At 44.5% G+C, this 16,660-nt stretch overlaps 1 protein-coding gene across 1 annotated transcript in view; it reads right to left on the bottom strand.

The window, feature by feature from the left end:
- Nucleotides 1-554: 554 nt before the first annotated feature.
- Nucleotides 555-16,660, bottom strand: part of fcgbp (Fc gamma binding protein) — an 18,644-nt gene continuing 2,538 nt past the window's right edge. Inside the window, exons 4-24 of the mRNA XM_088084129.1 lie at nucleotides 14,737-15,978; nucleotides 13,500-13,867; nucleotides 12,746-13,325; nucleotides 12,051-12,649; nucleotides 11,397-11,964; nucleotides 10,364-10,629; nucleotides 9,912-10,253; nucleotides 9,166-9,739; nucleotides 8,829-9,028; nucleotides 8,009-8,150; nucleotides 7,544-7,872; nucleotides 6,864-7,455; nucleotides 6,166-6,764; nucleotides 5,202-5,769; nucleotides 4,513-5,111; nucleotides 3,689-4,256; nucleotides 3,386-3,585; nucleotides 2,835-3,215; nucleotides 1,925-2,211; nucleotides 1,003-1,053; nucleotides 555-898 (exon numbers count right to left, since the gene is read on the bottom strand). Of these exons, the coding sequence (XP_087940255.1) occupies nucleotides 1,044-1,053; nucleotides 1,925-2,211; nucleotides 2,835-3,215; nucleotides 3,386-3,585; nucleotides 3,689-4,256; nucleotides 4,513-5,111; nucleotides 5,202-5,769; nucleotides 6,166-6,764; nucleotides 6,864-7,455; nucleotides 7,544-7,872; nucleotides 8,009-8,150; nucleotides 8,829-9,028; nucleotides 9,166-9,739; nucleotides 9,912-10,253; nucleotides 10,364-10,629; nucleotides 11,397-11,964; nucleotides 12,051-12,649; nucleotides 12,746-13,325; nucleotides 13,500-13,867; nucleotides 14,737-15,978 (9,014 nt within the window). The 3' untranslated portion in view covers nucleotides 555-898; nucleotides 1,003-1,043. The remainder of the gene's footprint in view (nucleotides 899-1,002; nucleotides 1,054-1,924; nucleotides 2,212-2,834; nucleotides 3,216-3,385; nucleotides 3,586-3,688; nucleotides 4,257-4,512; nucleotides 5,112-5,201; nucleotides 5,770-6,165; nucleotides 6,765-6,863; nucleotides 7,456-7,543; nucleotides 7,873-8,008; nucleotides 8,151-8,828; nucleotides 9,029-9,165; nucleotides 9,740-9,911; nucleotides 10,254-10,363; nucleotides 10,630-11,396; nucleotides 11,965-12,050; nucleotides 12,650-12,745; nucleotides 13,326-13,499; nucleotides 13,868-14,736; nucleotides 15,979-16,660) is intronic.

The following is a 16,660-nucleotide window of genomic DNA, read 5'->3' as shown; positions in this document are numbered from 1 at the left end:
TGTTTCTGTCCTTTGTTGTATTTAGCTCATCTCATGTTAGAAAAATGTATATAACTTTCTCATTACAAATTTGTAAGACATTTTCTGGAAGATTATTCTTCCTTTAAAGCGATACTGTATGTTGTTGTATATTTCATGTCAAAACAAAATAAAAGATTCATGATAACGTTAGTTGATTCAGGAAATCAATACATTTGTGTTAAAGTATCGAGTATATAAGTCAAAAGGCTCAAGTCAAGGTGAAGTCATATATCACTGGTGTTTAAGTCAGCTTAAAGCTGAAAGTCTTCTTTTGATTTGGTTGAGTCTGAAAACACATAAAATTTGTGACTGAGTCTGACTTGAGTCCAAGCCACGTGACTCAAGTTCACGCCTTATTTTTACTGCACTATTATTATCAATCTCATGTCATGAAGAATAAAATTGTACAGTTTATTTTTGCATTTTTTAAAAAAATTATTTGTTCAGTTTTTATTTTGCAGTATTACTCTATGTACATCTGCAAATCATCACCTGCAGACAAATAGTATTTTCAATCAAAGCTGCTCATGCAGTGTGATGAAAATGTGTTTATTGGTCAGAACAGTAAGCAGAACATTTGGTAAAACATAATTTTTAAAATATAACTAGGCAAGTACAGTATAATTAAACAGGTAAAGGATGAGTTACTTTTGGTCGTCCGAGCAGAAGACATGGTATAATTTCCTCCTCCACTAGATGGAGGTGTTGGTCAAAAATGAGCCAGATTTTAGTACCACTCCAAAGTGAACAATAGAGGACCAGATACCCAGTAAACAACCAAAAACCATTTCATGAATCAAGAGGAAGTATTGAAGTATGATGAGTAAGAATGGCTGTAAACAAGCAACTTTCCCCGAACGACTTCACATTCTTCATCCTGTTTAATGGGGGTAAAAAGCAGGGATGTGAGCCACACTGTATGGCGGTTTCGTTCAGGAGGAAACATTGGTTCATGAGAGGAAACAACTTCTGTTTTTTTACCTGTATACCAGATGCTTTCCATCACAGCAGAACCAACATCTCTACAGGCCGCTGAAATGAGAGAGAAAAAATTGCAGTCAAAGGGCACTGGAGCAAAGTAAAGTCATGTTCACTCGGGCACAACAGAGATTACAAGCAGCGCTTCTGAAAATTGTATTTCTAAAAGGCATATGCAAACACTCAGAAGCTGCACTGATGCATTTCCTTGTGTTGTTTAGGGTCTGGTGATGAGAAAATACCCGTAAAAAGACAACCATGTTGAATGAAGAGAGGAAGGGGGACGCACAAAACTCAATTCTCTAAGGGACTGACTTAAGGCGAGAACACAGAACTAAAGATGAGGGCTCAAATTAATATTGCACCCAGATGAGTCTTAAGTGTCCTTGGATGACAAGCAGTGATTGGATTGCAAGCTTGGTAGCTTTTGATGGCCATGCCTGTCAGCCTCACCTGCTTTTTAATCAGTAATTACCATAGGGGTTTCTCTGGCATTTCTTAATTAAATTGGACCAAATGCAATTAAAAACCACACTCTCATTCCTTTAAAAGGGCTCTGTGGAGTCCCTGTTTAGTTCTTGCTGTTAAGAGAATAAGCGGTTGAATGGTCATAGCACCGTACCATCTCTCGCTGATCTGTACTTGATTATTTCAGTGGTCAAATTAAGTTTGCTGTTTGCATAATAAAGGCCAAGACAGAGTTCAAGATTGAAACTTCCACTCTAACTAGAATTGAAGGTTAAAAGCAGAGACAAGGAGGCAAAGTTGTAATGTTATTAAAACAATTAAAGTTAACATCAGGAGTTTGGGGACAATGCGATGAGAGCACGGCGTGAAGAAGACCATTATCATAACAGTGGCAAAGTATCTTAGCTGATTACATTTATACAGAGGAACTGTTACAGTATGCCTTTTAAATACTCACCATCTAGAGAAGTCCCCAGCACTCCAGGAGCCAACAACCACAGTCACATCGGTGGTGATTTTCCCATCTGCCGTCCTCATATCATCTTTGGAGTTGCTGTTGTAGTTGCCGCAGGCTCCGCACATTTTACCAGACAGGCTGCTGTCTACAATGACGGTGACCTCTTGGGAAATTGAGTAGGTGACCCGCACGGCAGATGCGTGCTCGACGATCACAGTCCTCTCTGAGATGCGGACTGAGATGTCACTCGTCACTTTGCTGGGAAGAGACACTTTCCTGCCATTTACCTGGATGAAATGAAAATTGGGAAAAAACAAACAGATTAAAAAGTTTCCACATCAAAATGATTATTTTTATGGTTAGTGTGTGCAGGATTTAGGGGGATATGTCTGCAGAAATGGAATATAAGTAACATTTTCTTAAGTGTGTAATCACTAGAAACAAGAATTCGTGTTTTTCATCACCTCAGATTGAGCAGTATATATCAACATATAGAGCTAGTCCTCATCTACAGAAATCGCCATGGTACACTGCCATGTTCACCCTCTCAACATCTGGATCTTGAGTTATCAGAGAAAAAAGTTCAGCTGGTGCTCAGCTATTGGGCCATCTGTGATGAGTCAAACAGCGTCAGATGAAGACTGGTTTGTGACGTAAAAACCACTTTATTCAGTGTTTTTACTGGTTTTAATGACCTGATTTGTTCATTTTGTAAAGACAGAGATCTTTGCAAATAATTTGGCTCCCTGCAAAAAACCTCCTGAATAATGAAAACTGAAGGAATCCTAACTGGGAGTTCATGCTTGGCACACGGGAGAAGTTTAGTTGGTTGCAATCTGCAATCCGCATTGCTATATGCCACTGAATCCTACACACTGCTCCTTTAACTCTCCTTTATCTCTCTTCTTACCCACGTCACGTGTTGGCTGTTCACTGCGACAACTGTTTCCTTGAAGAACACATGCACGGTGGCGACAGTGGGAGATCTACCTTTACTGCAGATCCTAACATCCACAACCACACGGAACCACAGCTTGGTGGCTTCATCGCACAGAGACGCCACTTCAAATGCCCCTTGAGCTCCTATCGCTCCAGACATGCCATCAAAGGAGGTGATGTGGCCAACTTGGCTGATGCCGCAATGGCCCTGTTTGGCATGGCAACCTCTCACCCCATCTCTGACGCCACAAACCTCCCCACTGGCACAAGACAGCTTCTCACACTTAATCAGCCCAGAGGCCTGACACACACACTTGGACTTACAGGCTTTGTCCACCACTGCTTGACCCACCTGGAAACAAACATTGTGTATAAAGTTAAAATCAACCATCATTCATCTTCCGTTTAGGCAAAAAGAATGTTTTACATTACTGTTCATGTAATGTGTAATGTGTAATGTGTTTTATTAGCAACTGTGGCACAGTTACAATTTGTGACAACAAAGTAAAATCTCAGTCGTACCGTCAGATATCTGCCATTGTGCACACATCCACAGTTGTCCAAGGGAACACATTGGATGCCATCGAAAACAAAGCCGGCATCACATTCACATCCCTCAAAGCAGCTTTCAGAACAAGTGAACGGATAAATAAAGCTGGCACAGGTCCCACCACAGGTGTTGGCGCACACCTCATAGTGACTGTGTGCTGGGCAGGAAGCAGCTGCAAGAGAAGACATTTAGAAGACTTTGTATTTGCACATGAAATACAAGACACAAAAAATACTGACAGTTCTTCAGTTAAAATATTGTTGTGTGTAACTTACGGCAGAAGGAGCTGCTCCTCCATGGCTGAATTTTCACTCCTTCGCTTTGGCAGGCCAAAGCATATGCCTGGACACTGTCACACAGAGTGCCTTTGTTGCCACCAACCGCACAAACATCAAACACGCAGTGAGACACAAACACCGCCGGGTCAATTTTACTGTGGCAGGCTTTGAAAGGCCCATTCGGTGCACTCATGATGCCACAGGAGTCGGCTTTCCCGTACAGAGTGGCCTTGGCCTGCTCACATACAGGACACTGGCCTCCGCAGCCACCACACACATTGCCAGGCAGGTCCACCACCCACGCCTTCCCAAAGTCATCGACGTTGTTTGCCTTTTTGCCATTGGGAAGTCTGAAGTCATCACCGCCGTTCTTGTTGTAGTTGCCACAAAGGCCACACATCTTGCCCTCATAAGTAGATGGCACGATCACCTCCACATAATACACAGTGTCGTACAGGACCGTCAGGCCAAAGTCTGTGCGGACAATTACGTTGCGACCTTCCTGGGTGACTCTGACACGCCCATTGTCCAGGGAGAGAGGAAGGTTTAGAAGTTCATCATCCACCTGGACAGATGAGGAAGAGCACAGTCATTGTGAGTCACCATTTTATGGTTTTTACTTGTTCTATTTTTTTTAGGATCCTTTTTTTGTGCTCATTTCATATGTTGTTCTTGTTTTTGTCTCTTCAATCAAACTATAAATCACTTTGAATTGTATTTGATTTGTTGAAGGTGCTTTATAAAAACATTTTGATTGATGATTGTGAGGAAATAAACATGCACAAAATTAAACAACACGTGAATTAAGTTGTTAAACTCACAATGACTTTCCAGGGCACTTTCTGCTGGATGTAAATGACATAACCGTAGACCTCCACTGCAACCGACTTGGTGACAGCCACTTTACCATTTCCATACTTCTCGTTCCCCTGAGTTACAGTGAATGGCGTCAGCTGGCCTTTGTCATCATCACAAACCTTGGCCAACACATAGACACACGTACCCTGGAAATCAAACCTCCGTCCATCAAAAGAAATATAATGAGGGTCACCAGAGGCCACACACTTGCCCTGCCCCTCAGGGTGGCAGCCTTTCACTCCGTTTACAATCTTACAGATCTCCCCTGCACGGCACTTTGCTTTTTGGCAAGACACAGCACCGTTCTCTCCACAGACGCATTCCTCCACACACTTGGTTTCGGGGAAGAAAACATCTCCTCTCCTATAGTAGTGGCCATCATAGGAGCAGCCGCAGTCTTTGACGGGCACACAGGTATCCCCGCTGAGCAGGTAGCCCTCATCACACACGCAGGCCTCTGCGCAGGGCCTGCGGCAGGTTGTAAAGGAGGGTAAGCTGGCGCAGGTGGCTGGGCAGCCCGTGGCACACAGGGCATAATGGCTGTTAGCTGGACACACGATCGCTGCAGGACAGGATGAGAAGGACAAGGTGAAAGATGAGACATAATTTGAAATAAGATTTTAAAAAATTAAAACCACAATCTCAAACTCACGACAGAAGGTATCTGTTCTCCAAGAGCGGATGGCGATTCCTTGGCTCTGACAGGCAGAGACATAGATTCCCACAGCATCACAGACTGACCCATGGTGACCATGATAGTGACAGGCATCATACACGCAGTCTTCCAGGTAAGGAGTGGGGTCCACTCGTTTGTGACAATCTCTGAAAGGCCCTGCTTTGTCAGCGATAATACCACAGTACTTCTGAGCTCGGTACACTTTCCTCTGGGAGTCTGTACAGGCCTGGCACCCTGCCCCCTGGCAGACTGATGAGCAGCCGGGTACGAGGGCCACCTGCCAGCTCTCCCCAAACATGTCTCCATTTTTGGCGGTCTGGCCGTTCCGCATGGTCAGGTCATCCTGAGCTTTGCCATTGTAGTTGCCGCACAGACCGCAGACAGCACCCTCGTAGTTGCTGGGCAGAGTAACGCTCACCGTGCTCCGCCAGTCAAAGGTCACGGTGATACCAGCAACTGTCTCCACTACAGCTGTCCAGCCGCTGAGAAACACGATCAGCTCATTATTGTAATCCAGCGGTAACGAAGCGAGCTGCCCATTGAGCTGAAGAGCAGAAAGTGGGGGAGAGGGAGGGAGAAATATTTTTAGGAGATTATAGATTTAATAATGCTGCGGTCCATGCTAATCCATTCTAATGTGCAGTTAAATCTTAGTTTAATTAAGTCTGCCTGGATCAAAATTTTAATATGCAATTAAATATATATGCAGAAGAGCATGAGGGATGTCAGAATTAGCACAATGACAGAAGGCATTATCCTCCAATCATTTGAATGCGGCTCAGAGTATCTATGCTGTTTTTATTTTTAATACTGTAACTATGTGCCCCGTTTTTCTCTCTCCAAAGATCCACATGAAAACAAATGTCAAGATTACTCATTTAATCTGTCATCAAATCACCCACATGCCTCACATTATCCATACCTCCACATCCATACTTACCAGAACCTTGTAGGGGTATTCTCTGCTGATAGTGAGGGTGATGCCATATATGGAAAACGTGACAGTTCTTGTGTAGGACACGGCCATGCTTCCCCGGTGGTCGTTCTGCACAGTCACCTTGAACGGCACTAACCCAGGCTGCTCCGAGCACAGTCCCACCAGCTGATACACACATGTGCCCTGGAAGTCAAACCTGCGGCCATCAAAGCTGCGGTAGTGCGGGTCACCTGAGGCTGTGCACGTGGCGTGACTGATGGGTCGGCAGGCTCGCTCTCCGTCAACCACGGTGCATGTCTCCTTGGCAGAGCAGGAAGCCTCACGGCATTTCACCATGCCCATGGTCGTATCGCATTCACATAGGCGGTGGCAATACTCATCATCCCAGAAGTGCTGGCCTGGCTTGTAGTAACGGCCCTCATAGGAGCAGCCACATGTCTTGGCAGGCACACAGGAGCCAGCGCTGAGGACATAACCCTTGTCGCACACACAGGTCTCCACACAAGTACCGGAGCAGGGCCTCTTTTTCTCAGGGAATGGGCAGGATGGCTGGCATGGGCTAGCACAGTCTTCATAGTGGCTGTGACGCTGACAGCTCATTGCTGGATAGAGATTAAATTTTAAGACATTAACCAAAACTTTTAATATTTCATTGAAATCTTTGATTAAAATGAGCAAATGAGATTCTCTTAAATACTCACGGCAGCTGAACTTTTTCCGCCAGTCCTTGATTATTATCCCCTCCTCACGACAATGCTGACTGTAGGAGGCCAGCGCCTGGCACAGCATCTTTTTGTCTCCCTTATTCAAACACATATCATACACACAGCTGTTCATGAAGGCCTGGGGGTCCAGTTTTGCATGACATTTCTTGAACACATTGTTGGTTTTGGCTACGAGGCCGCCACAGAAAGCCTCGGTCTCATAGAGCTTACGCAGATTGCCATCACACGTGGGGCACTTTTCCTTACACGTGTCCCAGCAAGGATGGTCCTTGTCCTGGTCAGGTGTTTGCCAGCTCTTGCCCCACTCTATCACTGAGGAGACAGCTTTGCCAGCTGGATTCTGGAGCTCGTCACGGTTGTTGCCGTTGAAGTTGCCGCACAGACCACAGACACTGCCGTAGTAGCTGCTGGGAAGCCTGATGACCAGCTCCCAGTTCCAGTCGTAGGAGATGACCAGGCCAAAACTTGTCTCCACCACTGCATAGAGACCGCGCTGAAACACTGATACCTCACCCTCACCCTCATATGCTAACAGGTGTACCGGAAGATTCAGCAACTGCCCGTTCACCTGAAAGGAAAGGAATACGACAAAATATGTAATGTAGACAACGAAATACTACAGGTCAAAGACATCACACAAGTAAACGAAGTCTTACCATGACTCGGCCAACTTGGCTCTTGTGGATGGTGATGGTGTACCCATACACAGACACATCCACCTCCCTGACATAAGAAACTGCCGTGTTTCCGCGGTTATCGTTCCTCTCAGTGATTGAGAACGGCACCAGGCCATCCAGATTCCCGCAGGTCTTGGAGATGACATACTTGCAGGTGCCCTGGAAGTTAAAGTTGTAACCATCAAACGTGTGGTAGTGGGGGTCGCCCCAGGCCCAGCATATACCCGTGTACTCAGGGACGCACACGGCTTCACCCTTCTCAATACGGCACTTCTCTTTGACCCGACACTTTGCATCTTTGCAGGGATCTACGGGAAATAAAATATTGCAATTTAATTAAAACAGATTAAAAATGTACTCTATATTTATTTGAAAGAGTATTTACCAAATAAGAAAGGTTAAAGCTTGTTTATATAAATATACAGTAGGCTATTTGTGTCTTGCCTGTGTTGTAGCATGCCCTGATTCCTTTCTTGACCATGCATTTGGTACTTTTAGGGCAAGAATGCTTCCCACAGGTGAGGCCTGCCTCTGGATTGCAGGTGCACTTTGTGTTACAGTCGTCCTCATACACCACCTCACCAGGCTGGGGACATAAAGAGGGTTCATAATGCAAGGGGAATTAATACACAGAAAAAGCATCAAGTCAAATTAAAGTCCACATTTTTTCATTCTATTCCATCTTTTAAAATAACCCCACAAATGTCGGCAATCTGCTAATTAAGTCTCAGGAGAAATCCTCTGTGCACATATCTAAGATCATATTGGCTCATGTCCAAAACTAGAAAAGCAAAGGCAACTTAACTGCTATGTCAGCATGAATTTTGTTGTGGGCATCTGCTTAAAAGGGGCAGTTCACTTGAAAATTAAAAAAAAAAAGAAGATAGAAACAAAACATAAGTTTTCCTCTTACCTATAGTGCTATTAATCAATCTAGATTGTTTTGGTGTGAGTTAATCGTGAGTAACTGGGTCATGATTTCTGGAGAGAGACATTACTGTTGAGTTTTTTAAATGTATTATTTGTCGCGTTGAGCACCACAAGCTGAGTGCCATCTAGTGCCATTATATTTGAGAGAGGGCAGACATATCTCCAACACTCAGCAACTCACACCAAACAATGTAGACTGATTTAAAAAATGCTGCAGGTAAGAGAAAAAATATGTATTTTGGATTTTTTTTGTCCCTTTAAGCCAATTTCTATCATTTTTGTGTGACTGTGTATGAAGTGTTTTTTTTATACAGACAGAGGTGTTGAAGTGTACCTTGTATGTTCTGCCGTTATCATAGCAGCCACACTGAGTCTCTTGAACACACCCATGTCCATTGAATAGGAAGCCATCATTACATTCACAGCCTTCTGTACAGCTGGTGGAGCACGGGACAATCTTTGAGAGGCCGGCGCAGGATGCAGAGCAGGGGTCTGCACACACCTCGTAGTGACTGTTGGCTGGGCATTTCATGGCTAAAATAAACACATTAAAGGGAAAACATGGATCAGCAAAGAGACTGTTTTTAAATTTATTAAAATTTTGATACAGTATAGTAGATGAGAATGAGAGGTTGATTTTGAGGGGGGAAAAAGGTGAATTTGTCACTTACGACAGAATGAAGGCGTCCTCCAGTTTTTGACGTCCACTCCTGCCATATGACAGTTGAAGGCATAGGCTGCTATGCTGTTACACAGCACCTTCCCATCACCGTCAGAAGCACACACATCAAACACACAGTCTAGGAAGTATGGCTGTGGGTCCAGTTTACTGTGGCAGGCTGCAAAAGGACCGCTGGGTGCTGTAACAATACCGCAGTAAGTGGTCTTTGAAAACAAAGCCTTGCGAGCTGGGTCACATGTAGGACAGTTATTCCCTTCACAGCCATTTGCACACACCACATTTGGGATGGTGACCTTCCATGATGTTCCAAACGCATTTACATTGTTGGTGAGCTGACGATTAGGCATTTGGAAGTCATCTTTTGGGTTTCCGTTGAAGTTTCCACACAGGCCACAGACCTTATCACGGTAATTACCAGGTACTGTGACCGTCACATGATAGACCAGGTCATAAGTCACATGCAGCCCAAAATCGGTTAAAATCACATAATGCCTGCCTTCTTGAAAGATCTGCACAGCTCCATCATTGAGATTCACAGGAAGGTAGTTAAACACTCCATTTATCTAAAGGGAGAAGCACATTCATATTTAAGGAAAGAACTACTGATGACAAGAATGTTAAAACACTTTTGTCAAGATAGTTTTACATCTCTCTACCATCTGCCACTGCATGATACAAGCAATACACTGCAAGTTTTCACTGTGGTTTAAATAAAGACCAAGTGGTTTTGCTTACCAGGACTCCAAACATGTTGTTCCTCATGATGAGCGTGAAGCCAAAGACGTCCACAGCGACCAGCTTGGTGACAGACACCACTTTGTTGTTCATCATCTGGTTCCACTGCACGTTCTGCACCTGAACAGAGAAGGCCACCAGGTGGGTCCCTTCCAGTCTACAGCTCTTGGAGAGTGTGTAGGTGCAGGTGCCTTGGAAATCAAATGTCCGTCCATCATAGGAGCGGTAATGGGGGTCACCAGAGGCGTGGCAAACACCCTTACCAACAGGGTGACATTTTTTGATGCCATTCTCCACTTTACACTTCTCATTAGGACCACATGTGAACTTCTTGCACACAACCTGAGAAAAACAGTTGAAACAAAAGCATTAAACATAAAGAATGAATTTACATCCTGCAAGTGCAGACTGATCACTATCAAGTCATCATTGTCTGCTATAGTATCCATTACCTCTCCATCTTGTGAGCACTTGCACTCCTCCTGACACTTCCCATTGGGATAAAACACCTGGCCGATGCGATAGTAGCGGTCATTGTGGATGCAGCCGCACTGTGAGAAGGGAACGCAGTGATCTCCACTGAGGATGTATCCCTCATCACAGGCACAGCCCTCCTCACACTCAGCTTGGCAACCTTGAGGAGGGGTCAGACTCTGGCAAGTAGCAGGACAGCCCATCGCACAAATTTCATAGTGGCTGTGGATGGAACATTTCACCGCTGTACACAAGGGACAAAAAGTACAATGTGAATTTTTATAGAGCAGATTTCAAAGGTAAGCAGTGATTACAAAGCAACATAAAATCTCAAAAGTTAGAAACAGAGCAATAAAGAAACAAAAGAAGCTTTTTGTGCCATTTGCAATATTATAGTTATATTTTTTACACCAGCATTTCCCAACCTTTTTCCTTAAGGGACCCCTTTCCCGCCATAGAGTTAAACGGCAAAACCTGAATAAATCACATATTTTATGGATATTTTGTCTTATATTTACTGCATATCAATAACAGTACAGAGCAACCAATGAACCATACAATTAACCCAAATAGTGAATGCCATAATTGCAGGAGATTTGTGTAAAATGAGTGATGTACATGAATTTTGAGATTATTTACAGTGAATATTTCATTTTTTTTTATTTTTAGGATTTTTCAAATGATTTCCTGTCCATATTATTATTATTATCATTTTTAATTATTTTAACACTCATAAATTTGACAAATACTGTCTTTTCTTTTCCCTGGCACTTGGCAATTGTTCTGTTAGCTCTTTAGTCGTTACCATGCCTTTATCACATGATGGTTTGTTTTAAGTTTAAAGAGTGTCAAAATTAAAAAGCATAACCCCTCATAACTCCCTGTCATGCTTGGCAACCTGCAGAGGGGTCCAGACCACCAGGTTGAGAACCACTGTTTTACACTGCTACAGTAAATGATGCTCACTTTGCCTTTTGTTTAAATGTCTTTCAAAATAAATGCATTTCTTACCACAAAACTGTTTGGTTCTCCAGCTGTACACCTTGGCCCCCACAGCTTGACAGGCAGATGTGTATGATGTAATACCTTGACACAGCACATCCTTTCTGCCCTTATACAGGCATACATCATAAACACAGTCTTCAAAGAAGGAAGCTGGGTCCACCTTGGCATGGCAGTCACGGAACGGCCCTTTGGGGTCTGTGATCATACCGCAGAAATCTTTTTTTTCATACTGAACCTTCTGGTTAACGTCGCAATCAGGACACACCCCTTTACAGCCCTCCACACACCCTGGGATCTCTGCTACTCGCCAGCTGGTGCCGAAATTGTCGGGTGAGACGGGTTTGTTGCCATTCCTTGGAATCAGGTCATCCCCGGGTTTGCCATTGTAGTTACCACAGAGGCCACAAACGGCTCCCATGTAATTGCTTGGCAGTGTTACGTAAACGGCACTTTCCCAGTTGAAGGTGACTTTCAGGCCGAAGTTTGTAGTGACCACGGCTGACCAGCCACTCTTAAACACAGATATCTTTCCTTCATCCAGGGTGATGGGCAGGTTGACAAGCTCATTATTCACCTAGAAAATAACATACAATTACATTTATACACAGAGACTTATTAGAGAGATTAAACTTCATACATGAAATATTATGTAGTTCTTACCATAATCTGGCCCTTGTGAGTCTTTGTAATCACAATGCTGATGGAGTCTATCTTGATCTCCACTAACTTGGTGTAAGAGACCACCTTGTTGCCCCGGTGATCATTCTGCACCAGAACTTCAAAGGGTACTAACTCTGGGTCCTTGGAGCAGAGTGCAACCAGTTGGTACACACATGTGCCCTGGAAATTAAACCTCCTGTTGTCAAAGGTCTTATAATGGGGGTCACCTGTGGCCTGGCAGGTGCTGTGTGAAACTGCCTGGCACTTTCTAATGCCGTCAATCACTTTGCACAGGTGCCCTGCCCCACAGCCTTTATCCTGGCACTCAACGCGTCCGCTTCCAGCAGTGCACTTACACCTCCGCCGACAGCCCTCATCAGGCCAGAATGTCTCTCCAGCAGAGATGCTTCGACCCTCATACACACAACCACACTTGGAGGCAGGCACACAGTGACCTCCGCTAAGAACAAAGCCTGTGTTACAGGTGCAGGTCTGCACACAGGGACGTTTGCATTTGGAAGGAGCATTACCGTCCACACAAGTGGCAGGACAGGCATTGCCGCAGAGCTCATAGTGACTGTTGGCTGGACATTTAGCAGCTGTAGGGAGAAGAGAGAGTGGTAAGTATTAAGAACAACACACAACAACACAGAAATAACAGTATGTTGAGGATTTGTTTAGTTAACATGACTTACGGCATTTTGCCATCTTCCTCCAATCTTGAACCTGGATTCCAGCAAGCTGGCAGGCTTCAGTGTATGCCTCCAGTGCCCTGCAGAGGAAATGTCGAAGGCCGCCTCCCATGCACACATCATATTTACAGTTCTCAAAGTATGCTTGTGGGTCAATGACTGCATGGCATTTGCTGAATGGCCCATTTACTATAAGTGTGATGAGCCCACAAAACAGGTCACCCTCCCACATCTTTATCATGCTGTGTTCACAGCGCTCACACCCACCCACACAGTCATCTTTGCACAGAGCGTCTTTAACCAGCCCCGGCACCTTCCAGCTGCTCCCAAAGGCCACAGCCCCACCCACCTGTGTGCCAGAGGGTGTGGTGAAGTCATCATTGGGGTTGTTGTTGAAGTTGCCACACAGACCACAAGTCTTACCAGCGTAACTTCCGGACAGAGTGACCTCGAGATAGTGTTCCCAGTCGTAACGGACAGTCAGGCCAAAATCAGTCTCAATGACCACAGAGCGACCGCTCTGAAACATGGTCAGCTTTCCGTTGTTCAAGGTCACAGGCAAACTCCACAAACCATTGTCAATCTGCACATAAGAAAATAGAAAATGTCATGAGGATATTAGCATCATAATGTATTGATTAAATGTATCAGTTTTAATTTGCCACACCACAAACTAATTATAACTAATATTCATAAGAAACTGACTTTAAGATAATATTGAAAATATGGTTACTTCAGATTATAATGTTTTACTTACCCTCACACGGCCCGTCTCAGACCGAACTACTGTTATGGTGAAGCCATACACCTTCACTGTGACCAAGCTGACATACGACACCCTGAGGCTTCCCCTGTTCTCATTTTTGGCGAGGACCTCAAACGCAGGGAGATGATCATCTTTCCCACAGTTTTTAGCAATGACGTATGTGCAGGTACCCATGAAGTTATAGTGACGCCCGTCAAAGGTGCGGTAGTGGGGATCTCCCATGGCCCAGCAGATGCCAGGCTTCTTGTCCACTGGTTTGGGGACACAGGAAGGATACCCACCCTTTTCTTCACACACCTCATTGGCACTGCAGGTGATACTGCTGCAGGACAATGTTCCAGATCCACCACCTGGAAAACCTTAAAGAATGTGTGATTAATGCCCACATTATTATAAAATTAGTCTCTCTTAAAGGGATAGTCAGTGTATTACATACTGTAGAAGGTGGTCAGCATGCCTGCAGTTTTGGGAAGATGGCAGGACTAAGCCCACAGAAGTTAAGCAATGTGCGGCTGTTAACGTTGGGCTGGCAATAAAATGTTTTTTAGACACTGAAAAAGGGCCATCTAAAAAGATAGATATCAGTTTAAGTGCACACTATACTGAGGACATTTTCACAGCTTTAGCTTGCCGCAGACAGCCCTTTTCTGACAGGAAAGCAGCTAACAGCTTCAGTTCTCCATCTATCGTCTCTTTAAAGCCACCAGACTATATCGACAGAACACGAGACCTGCTAGTCTACTGCTGACGTCATCACTTAGGACGTTTGTGTTATTGTGACTGGTAAATCCAAACTAACCCTTTTGAACGCCAACGTCACACAATAATGTTAACCAACTAATCAAGGCAAAAGAGAGCAATATAACAGCTCTAGTTCCCCGTCGGAAATTTCTGACAGCAATGTCAAGCAGTGAAAATATTTTAAATATAGCATACACTTAAAGTAATATTAATCTTAATATTTAACTACAACAGATTTTTTTTAGGTGTCTAAAATAAGTTTTGCTGCTGCCCCCTATCCTACCCCCTACCCTATATTTTGTAGTTTCCATTGCAGTACTTCTGCCTGTTTCTTCAAAAAGGAGGCATGCAGACCACCATCTACTGTAAATAATTCACTGATTATGGATAAGCGCCTCATACAGCTGCACTTCAAACGATTCAAACTTTCCATTTAACGTGCTGTATATCATAACAATATCTGCTTGAAACTGACTTTGCACCTTACCTTGCTGTATACATTGTCCTAGGGAACCATAACCATTCATCTGGCTGACTCCTAAACTGTAGAGAGCAAAGAGGGAGCCAGAGCTGGACACAGTGTGTCTATTGTTGCTGGGGTTTTGTTTGTAGGGCATCTGTGTCCAAGAGTACTCTGTCCCTAAAACCTTTTTCCACTTGGCATCACGGAGCATGTTTGTACCATCAAAACTCAGCTCTGCCATTGCACTGGTCTTCGCCACAATCAGGACTTGGTTGTCAAAGCCCTCCAGGGCCTCTAGTGAGTAAGAGGAGCAGAAGCGTTCTGTGGGCAGGATGGTCATTATGAAAGGGTCATAGAATTGTTGCCAGCTTAGTGTGACACCGTTGAAGAGTAGGAGGACCTGGATGCCGTGATCAGCCTGAATGGACAGCGTTTCGGGATTGTGGTAGCGGACCTCCATTACCTGCCCCCTGGACAGAGTAAAAACATCTTCACGGTTGCCGTATTGGACGGTGGCTCGGGTGAGCTGGGAGGCCTGGAGGAAGACGCTGTCATATCTCTCCTGGAAGCTCAGCGGAGGCACAATGAAGCTGGTTCCCCACTTGCTGACTGGCAGCAGCTGCTCATATACATGGTTGCATTTGGAGAAGCGCCAGGTGCATGTGTGACCCGTGACAACAGCAACAGGGCGCTGGGAGGAAACTCTGGTGCCAGAGAGGTTGTTCACTGACTGGAGCTGGATGCTCTCATAAGGCTGGAGATCGATCACCATCCGGCTGCCAATCCCATAGACACGGCCCTGGAACTTGATGGATCCGTGTGGGAAAATTTCCACTTTGTTGCTCTCTTTACCATTTGTCACAGCAAACTCTTTATGAGAGCCATAGGGGGACCCAGTGGGCGTAAGGATGAAATATTCAGTACCCCATTCAGTTTTGGGATACACCACAGAGATGTCTGCTGTATACAGCTTGGAGTTGAAGGAGGTTACCGTCACATCTGCTGAGGCTTCAATGCGCACCGTGTTGGGAGACCTCTTGCTGCCATACATCTCAACACTCTTCGGTAGACTGATGGTGACCCCTTCTCCGGCATTTAGAGTTTTCTCCTGCTTGAAGTTTAAGGGAGGCACTTGCACTGTCACTTTAGTCTTGGCCTGAACAGCGGTGATGTATAGCTGAAAGCGAGGACTGTCGTAGTTGGGAGCATAATTCTCCATGAATGACAGGGCAAACTCCCTCCCTGCCCATCCAGCGCTAGATGGACCTGACAGACGGAGAGGGGAAGAGCAAAGTAACAGACAGAAAAACACATGTCAAAAGAAGACTTCTTTTCAAGTTTCTTAAAATGAAGCAGTCAGCTACAAATCTGTGCTTCTCAAATCTCGTGTATGAGGAAAACATGTCAAAAAAAGCATTAGGAAATGAATGAGACTATTTGTGCAGAGGCAATCAAAGGATTCGCAGGCTGGCAATACAAAACTTGGCTTGAGACTTCTTGGATCGCATACACAGTACAAAGAAATAATATGACACCAAAGAGAAAGTGACTGAAAAATACCTTCATTTCAACATTAAAAAGCCAGGATGAATGGTAGTCTATAATGGATGGATTGCCTTTTTTCCTTGATAACCATTGTGGGAGATTTAGACTGAGGAATAGTCACTTGACTGCTTCTCAGCAGCACTCAATAAGTCACTTGCGCAGACAATATAATTGCATAATGGAAATATTATCAATATCTGTGCCTTTGCTGTGAAAAGAACATTTTCTGGGCTCAGTCAGGGCCTGGGGGATTTAGATTACACTCCTGTTTCACCCATTCAGTATAATAGTTCCAACTCAATAGCAGCTGAAGGTAAATGCTATTCCCAACAAAAGCAAATTTCAATTTAGATGGCTATCCTTTATGTGCCGCTCTCTCCGAATTCTTCACCTGTTTAACATT

This window comes from Plectropomus leopardus, chromosome 11, assembly GCF_026936395.1.
Source record: "Plectropomus leopardus strain MGB_pleo_1.0 chromosome 11, ASM2693639v1, whole genome shotgun sequence".
NCBI lineage: Eukaryota > Metazoa > Chordata > Actinopteri > Perciformes > Serranidae > Plectropomus > Plectropomus leopardus.
Note: the sequence above shows the minus strand (reverse complement) of the source record. Positions and strands in the feature narration are given on the sequence as shown.